At 39.8% G+C, this 10,070-nt stretch overlaps 1 protein-coding gene across 6 annotated transcripts in view; it reads left to right on the top strand.

Moving 5' to 3' along the window:
• Positions 1-9,291, top strand: part of cttnbp2 (cortactin binding protein 2) — a 144,138-nt gene extending 134,847 nt beyond the window's left edge. For 4 of the 6 annotated variants that reach the window (XM_037980620.1, XM_037980622.1, XM_037980625.1 and 1 more), the window contains 6 exons: positions 292-521; positions 601-792; positions 2,395-2,440; positions 3,896-3,995; positions 7,179-7,289; positions 7,896-9,291. In XM_037980620.1, coding sequence (XP_037836548.1) covers positions 292-521; positions 601-792; positions 2,395-2,440; positions 3,896-3,995; positions 7,179-7,289; positions 7,896-8,228 — 1,012 coding nt within the window. In that variant the 3' untranslated portion in view covers positions 8,229-9,291. The remainder of the gene's footprint in view (positions 1-291; positions 522-600; positions 793-2,394; positions 2,441-3,895; positions 3,996-7,178; positions 7,290-7,895) is intronic. The other 2 variants (XM_037980621.1, XM_037980623.1) reach the window with 1 other exon arrangement.
• The last annotated feature ends 779 nt before the right edge of the window (positions 9,292-10,070 follow it).

Raw genomic sequence — 10,070 nt, 5'->3', positions numbered from 1 at the left:
AATATAAAATGGTGATAAACACAAATCAGATTAAGATATAATAATCAAATGTTAAATAAAGCCTGGGAGAATAAATACAAGGCCTTATATTCCACAACATTTAGATTATATGCAGAACTGTTGCTCTTCTTATGATTTAATGCTGTTTAAGTGAAAGCTTGGTTTTGTCTAATTCCACAGAAGTCGGATCATATTGATGAGGTTATAACTTCTCATCTAAATAAAAAACTTTATTATCCAAACGGGAACTAGTTCAGAGTCTGACCACGCTTGTGTGTTGTGTTCACACAGGTGGCTGGCCCGTCTCTGGAACGCTGTGGTTGTCCCCCGTGTGGAAGAGGCAATTATCTCCCGGGTAACAGCCAGGCATTCCGCCTCCTCTTTTCCTTTATCCTCTTCCTTGCCGCGATCGTCTCCTAGCAACTGTGGTCTAAGTGCCGGACAGCAGGCTGTAGTGAAAGCTGCCCTTAGCATCCTGGTCAACAAGGCTGTTCTCATGGGCTGCCCCCATCCTCGACATGGTGAGTGGGCGTCACAAACCATGAAGTGATGCTGTCAGACTGAACAAAGGTTTTTGCTGTTTTTATTTTTGATCCTCAGAAATCGACAGATACCTGCTGGAGTTTCGAGGGAGTTCTTTCCCTCTGTCGGTCCTCGGATCCTATACAGGAAGTGGTGGCAGAGGAGGAAGAAGGGCGCAGGACAGTGGGAAGCTGAGACGGTCCAACACCAGCCCTCGAAAGAAAGGAAGCCTCTCCCTGAACTGGAGCTGTGGTGGTTCCTTCAAAGAGGGTGAGACATCCTGCAGTCAGCTGAGTCAGAACGCAGGTTTCTGACTCATGAAGATCCTCAGAAATATAAGCAGCAGCCACAGAATCTGAGGCTTTCACTAAATTTAGACCATTGTGACTTTGCTGAAGAGCTCAGAATTTGCTGAATTGATTTAGGGAAATAGTGTCACACAATGTTGTAACAATGTAATGTGGTCATTCTCATTTTCAAAACAGGGTTCCTACTCAGTCTTGAAAAGTATGGACAACTTTTATTCTAAACCCCACAGTTATCACTACCTCGCTTGGAGGGGAATTGATCTCAGCCTCCCATGTAGCTTCCATCCTGACATAAATTACACCAAGCAAGGAAGAAGGCGTCTCAGGTCCCGCTCAGATGTTTTTTGTAAAAGGGGCTTTTGTCTTTGAGTTTCTGATTGAGAACCCCTAAAGGTTGTATCTCCTTTGGTTGCGACTTTTGGAGACTGACTCAAAATTGTGAGAAAAATGGCAATTTTTTAATATATTTCATTGCCTACCTCCACCCAGGTCATACGTACCTGTCTGCTTTGTACCCATCTTGGCAGACACTTCCAGATATATGATTCAATCTGCTGGAGTACACTTTAGAAACAAAGATAATCAGTTTAGGACCAGTTTTTTAATAATTATTAATCATTAGCAGGGATTTTAAACCTGGACACTTCGTAGCCTCAGGTGTTTTCTGTCAGGGCACAGCTTCTGTGCAGCTCTACTGCTCTGAGAGAGGTTAGAGACACCTGTGGCAAAATCTGAACAGGTTCAAGATGCCTGTGGTGACTCTGATTGTTTAGAGAGAGAAGAGAAAGAGAAACTGAGATCCCTGTGAACGTTTCAAGACTTTTTGGAGACCCCCTTACAAATACCATTTACCAACTAGTTACAACAGTCGCAGCCCAGTGAGACCTTCAGGTACAGACTTGTACAGCTTGTACAGCCTCAAAATTGTTTAATTTTTGCACAATTTGTGGATTTTCATGATGTCTGGAGCATACTTATAATAAAAAACGTCCACTAAATAACATTCATAGCAAGTTTTGACATTAAAATTCTTAAAAATTTACAGACATAAAAGACATAAAAGGCCTTTAAAATGTTCCTCAGTGAACTCTGAAGGGTTCTGAAGAACCATGCAGGATATATGAATGGTGTCCTTTGAGTTTGAAGAGAAGTTGAAAAAAGAGGACATCTTTTCCTCTCAAGAAATGAGATGAATCTAAGTAGAGCTCATATTTTTGTGACCTTTGTACCAGCAATGTCCACAAGGAGGTACAATACAGTATAATGTTCAGTTGGATCATGTAAACATTGTCCCTGTTGTTGGTATCACTTTCAGAGCTACACAGTGTGGACATTAAGCATCTTCTTTTGCCTTTAAATTCAGGTGTTATGTAAATAAACACTGCTGACATAAAGACTTGTGTAAACCTGAACAGCAGTGATTCTGTACAAACAGACCTAAGACCATGCAAATATGTCTCAAGGTCTTCATAAAAAAAGATTGAAGTGAAGCTGTTGTTGTGTATTATGCGACCCAAACCTGTGTTGTGTTGTTTTTTGTTAATAAAGTTGTTTTTGATCACAGGTTTCCAGTCCACCTCTGATATCAGCTTTGTTCCTAACGGCCACAGGTAGGCAGGTTTCTGTTCAGGACATGCAGCTTGTTGAAGCAGTACTCCTGGAGCCTATACTATGAAGCAGGTTCAGCATATCCTGGGTTAGTTTAAAAGATCTGATTCAACTAATCCTAACAATGAGGAATGGTGCTTTAGTGGTACCACAATGCTGGAGGTTAGACTCTGGGTCCCTGTGTGTGTGCAGGTAAAACAGGTGTAGCTCATCAGAGAACCAGAGTCATGAAGCAGGAAGGAAAGTTAGCCAAATATAAATGAAATTAAAGGCCTTGCATTCTTTGAAGAAATGTTTATCCCTCAGCCCCCTTCCTACCAGAGTTTTAAACTAAGATAATTTTTAAACAAAGATCATTTTGGTCAAATCTTGTAGTTATTGTCATAGATAATCTCAGATGAAATGGTGAGCTCTAGCTGATCTGTTTGTTCTCAAAGTATGTGTTGGGTATGACTCTTAACTACTACCTCACCAAATTTCAGCTAATACCTAGGGTTGTTGATTAGGGTTGATTTGCTGTGGCATTGGGGCAACCAGTGATTACCTCCTGAATGTTTCATTGAGATCCATCTGATGATTTTTGAGATTTTCTGCTAACAGACATCAACAAACAGATGCTGACAAAAACCATTACTGTGCTTCGCCTTCAGCAGAAGGCAATTAATAAAATAAAATAAATCTTGTGTCTATGCTCTATCAATAAAGCAGAGGTGGATCTAACCATTAATATTACTTTTTATTAAATTAAACATGAAAGTTTAAACCTTATTCTATTTTATAACATTTTAAAAAACTATTTGCACTAAATGAAGAAGAAAGATAAACAACTCTTTAGTTCTATGGCTGAGTTTATTGTTAAAAAGTTTTTTTTTTGTCAACCATTCTATAATATTGCATCAGATGTTTCAGTAACTCGTGATTTTGATCAATTTGCTAAACGTCAGGTAGTTTGGTGCATAGGATGTTCTTAAGTAAGGAAATATTTTATAGTTCAGAGATATTTAATAATTAAAAGAAGAAAAAACAGTTAACAGGAACAAACCTGAGTGATCTTCTGTTTCAAGCAACCTAAGTATGTGGTTCTGCTGTTGATGTTTCTGAAAGTCAAGTGTAAAAGTAGAACTCTGGAGGAAAAGACTGCTTACCCAGTTACACCCCAGTGGCTTTTTGATCTTTTGTTTTAAGAAACATTGGTTGACATGTATGATACAAAGCTGATCATCATTTAGTTTCCAGCATCAGTTGCCATAGTAACAGACTCAGCTTGTGACACAAACTGAAGCTGAAGTTACTTTGATAAGACAGTAATCCTGCTTCATAGTACAGGCCTCTGGTCTCACAGTATAGCTCTTTAGGACTGTGTGGTACTGAGTCAAGCTGCATCAGGTTTACTCTGATGATACACACTGAATAAACTGCGATGGTAACGTTCCCTTTTTGTTTGATTGTGTCTGCAGGGAGCCTGCAGGTCTGCCAGTCTTCTCTGATGATGAAACGGATCTGATCAAAGAGCTGCAGACCATGTGCTCCAGCAAGTCAGAGCCAGGCATTTGTAAGGTAATGTCAACTACACACAGAGATAGTTCTCTTTTATTTTGTGAGGAAATCAATTGACTAAATGAATAGTAGAGACAGACAGGTGGACTATAAATCAGAGAGGTCAGTTTTCTGATGAAATTCATCAGTGCTTGTAGTGAAGCCTCTTCTAAATTTGGTCTCATCCTTTGATTTTCTAAGTTCCAACCTTATTTTGGGTTGAATTGAACAAAAGTGTGAGTTGGAGAAACTTTAGAGACAGAATACTGTAAACTGATCACCTGGAGGATGTTTGAGCAGTCAACATGGTGGAGGGTTAAACGGACATGTTATCAAACAGAGTAAATGAAAATAAAATCTCTATTACCCCGGTTTTATTACAACTTTAATTCTGAAAAAGTTGGGATGTTGTGTAAAATGTAAAAAAAGTTAAGAAACTGTACAACTTTTAGGAAAGAAATAAGGTCATTTTGAATTTGATGGCAGCAACACATCTCTTTAAAAGTTGTTCCAGGTCCATGTTTCTCACTGTGAAGCCTCTCCTCTTCCTTTAACATTAGTCTGTAAACATCCAGGAACTGAGGACAGCAGCTGCTGGAGGCTGTGGAGGGAATGTTGTCCCATTTTGGTCTGATGTAGGATTCGCTCAACATTCCTGGATGTTTTGTTTCATGATACAGTAAATGTTTTCAGTTAGTGAGAGGTCTGGACTGCAGGCAGGTCAGTAGAAGAGTCCAGGTGCTGTACTCTTCTACTACAAAGCCATGCTGTGATAAAAGATGCAGTATGAGGTTATACATTGTCTTGCTGAAAGATGTGAGGTATTCACTAAGAAAGATGTCATCTGGATGGAAGTATATGTTGTTCTTAAACCTGTATTTATTTTCCTGCTTTGATGGAGCCTAACCAGATGTGTAAGCTGCCCATGCCAGAAGCACTGATGCAGCTCCATACCATCAGAGTGGTAGTGGTTTGAACTGTGTGCTTATAACAGACTGGATGGTTGCTCTCCTCTTTTTGGGGCAGTCTGTGGTCCAGTGGTTAAATCAGTCGTCCTCCAATGAAAGAGTTGGGTGTTCAGTTCCTGGCAGTATACAGTCACAGGCTGAAGTGTCCTTAAGCTAAATACTGAACCCCTCATTGTCTCCAATGTCCCCCATTAATGTATAAATGTGATCTAAAGCACTTTATTCAGATTAGCTTTGTAGAGCTGTAGTAGAGTGCTGTATGAATGTACACACATTCATACAGATGATGGGTAAATGAGGCCACAGATTGGGTTGTATATGGTTTTTGATGGCCTGGTTGCTAGAAAGGTACTATATAGTCCAAAGGGATTTTTTTAATTTGGACTCATCTGACCACAGAACAGTTCTCTGCTTTGCCTCTGTTCATTTTAAATTAGCTTTGCTCCAGAGAAGACAGCAGAGTTTCTGGATGGTGTTCACACATAACTTCTTTGTTGCTTGATAGAACTTTAACCAACACTTGAGGATAGTACAGTGAACTGTGTTTTGAGGCAATGATCTGTGGAAGTGTTTCTGAGTCCATACAGTGATGTTCATAAAAGAATCAGACCTGTTTTTAATGTAGTGGCCCCTGAGGGTCCGAAGATCACAAACATTCAGTACTGACTTTCAGCCTCGCTCTGAGATCAGAGATTTCTCCAGATTCTTGAAATGTTTTGATGATATTATGAACTGTAGATGATGAGAGGAACATTATTCTGAAACTGTTCCACTGTTTTTAGTTTTTTTCCGACTGATGAACCTCTGTCCATCTTTTCTTCAGAGATTCAGCCTCTTTAAAAACCTCTTGTTATACCCAGTTCTCTAAGACTGATGGCAGCTTGGCTCGGTGAATGAAGTGGTCGCCTTTAGATCAGAGGGTCAGGGTTTGATCCCCAGCCCTCAGTGTTCCGAAGTGTCCTTGGGTAAAAAACTGTACCTCCACTCCCCACCATGTGTTTTTAAAGTGTGGAAATACATATATATAAATGAAAGCACTGCATGAGTGTGAATTGTGGACCTTTACAGGCCTTAATGCTCAATTCAGAATTTTTTCTCAGATCCATTTTTTGTATGGTTGTTCACATTATAATTTAAATGTGACTATCATCAGACTCCAGTGTGAACAGTCTACAGCCCTGAAGCAACCACCATGAAGATGTGACGGGCACAGGCAGTATGCTTTTTTTAGAGAAGTAAATATGGATGCTATGCATGTTAGCATGTGTGTATCAATTCTGAAGATGTTGTGCAATCAGAGCCAACAAAATTTTTATCTGCCATGCTTGTTTCATCTAATGTTTACATTTGATCTTTCTGCTTCCTCCTGTCTACTACTCTGCAGAATAGCACTTTTTGAATAGGAGCTAAATACTGAAAGTAGAGGAGAAAAACAAACTCAAGTAAAAATCCCAACATGCTTGTATAAGTACCATCTGACATCAACGTTAGTGTGGAAGATATTATTTGGATTGATCCTTCACTGGTGGAAAAACATTGGAACCTGGGTTGGATTTAAAAGTAAATAAATCAGACTTGTGACATTAAGATATGTGTTACATATGGGCACAGCCTTACTGACCAGTTAACCTAATTAGCTGCAAGCTGCTCCTCTAGCTGTGACCTATTAGTCTACTTTCATAGCCTTTTGTTGCCCCTGTCCCAGTTTTTTTCACAGTGACAAACATGGACCTAGAACAACTTTTAAAGAGATGTGTTGCTGCCATAAAATTCAAAATGACCTTACTAAAATTGTACGATTTCTTAGTTTAAACTTTTGCTATGGTTACTATTTTCTTTTGTGATTAGAATATGGGTTTGTGATATTTGCAAATGTAGCATTGTTTTTATTTACATTTTAAATCACAGCCAAACTTTTTCATCATAAAATTGGATCAAGAAGTCCAACAACGTCCCAGTTGAAGTCTAGACATCGGCCCATATTGAAATAATGTTCAAAAAATTACCTCAGAACTAAATTTGTGTGTACTTACTTTTAACCACTTTGGAAACAGTTTCATTTTATCAAAAAGAAAAGAAAAATCCTTCACTGAATCCTGATAACTTATCTGAAAGAATTTAATCAGAGACGTTTGGAGAAGACTTTAGGTTCCAGTAAAACTGCTAATGATGGTGCTCTCTGTATGTTGCTCCAGGCTTCCCCTGCTGTTTAACGTTTGACCTCCTCTCTGTCCAGCAGATTTCTCAGGCCAGAGACAATGTGATCGTGTTCCCTAGAGCTCCCAGTGAAGTGCTGCCTTGGAACAAAGCCAACCAAGGACCCACAGTTCAGCAGCAAATGCAGACGGTAAGAGAAAGGTCTTCATAAAACCACAAACTTCCTGAGTCAAACTAGAACCTTCCTGCTGTGAGGCAGCAGTGCTAACCACCTGCTCCTTTATGCCATCCTTATCACGTGTTGACTAAAGGCGAAGGCAGATGATAATGTTTTATCCTGTGCTGAGTGTGTGTTTGTGTGTCTGTCTGCTACCAAAATATCTCATGAACTACTAATTTTAATGAAACATGAGGGAAGTGACCTAAAGAAAACCCCAAAGTCTAAAAGTTTGGCATGAAAGGTGACGGGTGATATAAAATCCTTCAAGGAATGCTGAGACTTTAATGATATTAAAAACTGAACAGGTTGTTGAATCAGTATTTCATAAAACCTTACTTTGGAGACACTTAAATAGTAGGAAAAACCTTCTCTGCTTCCTATTTGCTTTGTTATTTAGCAAAACATTCAAACATCACCTTCTTGTTCAAAACAGTTGTCAAATGTATGTGAGACAAAAGTCCCCCTCCCCAACAAATGGAACCAAAATCTTGTCTCTGTTTCTTGTGGACCGAGTTGTGTAGATCAGTTTGACCTGCGACAGCTCCGTCTCACCATCTCCTGTGTGTCTTCCTGCAGGCGGTCGTCAGCCAGCCCGACCGCAGCTCCGCTCAGAACGCCGACCGACAGTCGGGCCCTTGCAGCAGGTCGCAGCTCCCCATCCCGAGCAGCAGAGGGCAGCAGACGCAAGCCGCCACCGCTTACAGCAACAACAACAACAACAACCGCGGTGGGATCCAGACGCCCCCCGGTAGCAGCAGGACCCCCGTCACCAGCAGCAGCAGAACAAAGCAGGTTCCTCCAAGCAGCAACAACAACAACTACAGGAACAACATAAATGACAGCAATCAGACCCACAAGGACATTTGGGTCCTCCACAGAGACCTGCATGAGAGCAACAACAACGAGTAGACCCCCACCCCCTCATACACCTCCCTCCATGATGTAAAGACCTGACGACCTTTGATTTGTACTTGTTATCTGTTACACTGTACTACAGCTGTGTTCTTGGGGACCATAGTTTTATTCTCTTACAGTATTTAATAATGTGATCAATTTGAGGTGAAAAGACTCAAAAAAAAAACCAAAAACAAAAAAAAACCTGAAGGTGAAGCAGCAGATTTTCTTACTGTTGCCTTAATTCCAGTGTTTCAACCTGCTTATTATGGGACAGTATGAGACGTTACTGTAATACAAGTTGACATATGAAGTATTTAACAGGTGGAAACTGCCTCAAACACTCCTGGCACAGTCTTTTCATGTACTTAAACTGAAAAAAAGTGTATTTCTCTAGAAATAAGGCCTCTAAACGAGTGTTTCTGGATCAGAGAAAGAAACAATCAGGCTTTTTGTTCTTTTGTTGGTTTTGCTATTAAGTATTTTGAGATATTAAAGTGTTTTATCTGCAGTTAGTTACAAGGTTGGTTTAAAAATACTGTTAAAATTAATCAGGGTTTTACCAAATATATTTGTAAATAAGAGTTAGTAGTTTAAATGCTCTATAGATTGGTGTATGTAGTCTGATGCTTGTACAGTGATTAAATATTAAACTAATAATAAGAACAAAAAAACCTTGTTTATAATTGTTTGTAAAATGAGTTTGGTTTTGAACCCTCCACTTGTTTCAAAGTGAATGGGATGTGGCAATAAGTCATAGATCTGTATAAACAAAGGATGTCCTCCTTCCACTGTAAGCCATAATAAGTACTTTAAATGTCCATGGTTTTCACCCTGACTCCCATTCAGTTGAAGCCGAGCAGAGCTGACGGTTTTATTTATTTTTTCATGTTTTTTATCGTTTCTGTGTTTTATTTGAAGCAAACACTGTTTACAGAAATGCATAGGCAGTGGAAATATCTCTACACATGTATAGGAACATTTAGTCCACCTTTGGTTTTTATCTGTACAATAGCTGAAGTTTGAAAAAAAAAATTGTCTTTTGAGCACAAATATTAAACTGTCACATAAAAATCTACATCTGCCTTTTTTATAACTTGTAGTTTTTTTGGCAAAACAAAAAGGTTCCCAAACAAGGTGTCTGGTTTGGGAACCTCAGGGTCTCGATGATGTGGTTCTGTTGGCGTCTTTAAGTCATGACCTTCAGTGTGTTCTGAAATAGTTTGCAGCTGGAATGAGAGTAAGCTCCTCCAAGTCTGAGGCCTCAGTTCTCAACCAGAAATAGGTGGAAAGTTCCCTTCGAGTCCGGGGGTGAGTCTTTGCTTCAAGTGGAGGAGTTCACAGATCTTGTCTTGTTCACAAGTGATTGAAGGATGGACTGACAAAGTAAAACACTGCCTCCAGTAACGTGGCAAAGGAGTTGAACTGAAAAGATAAGCTCTCAATGTACTGGTCCATCTATGGTCATGTGCGTGCTCTAATGTGGCAACCGTTTAACGTAGAAAGGTCAGACATCACAGCTACAACCCTCATGGGTCAGGGAGCCATGCTAAGGAGTTCGAGGTCAAAAGGTCACAACAGCCCGTGAGCTCCAACTCTGCAACCGTGTACAGTAGAACGGTCAAACGTCATAGATGTACTCCTCATGTGTCAAGGATCAGCCCTTTATGATGCTTGTCTACAACTGGCAATGTCGGCCATTTTGTAATCATCATACTTTCTTTCAGCTATAATTCAGTCATTTTTAGACATATGGAGCTGAAATTTAGCAAGGCAGTAGCTGAGACAGAGGCCTATTGCATACTGAGTGCAAAGTTAAAATATCAAGATGGCCGCCAAAGCTAGCGGGGTAAAAAA

Source organism: Kryptolebias marmoratus, linkage group LG17 (genome assembly GCF_001649575.2).
Source record: "Kryptolebias marmoratus isolate JLee-2015 linkage group LG17, ASM164957v2, whole genome shotgun sequence".
NCBI lineage: Eukaryota > Metazoa > Chordata > Actinopteri > Cyprinodontiformes > Rivulidae > Kryptolebias > Kryptolebias marmoratus.
The sequence above is the reverse complement of the archived record's forward strand: the minus strand, read 5'-3'. Positions and strand labels throughout refer to the sequence as shown.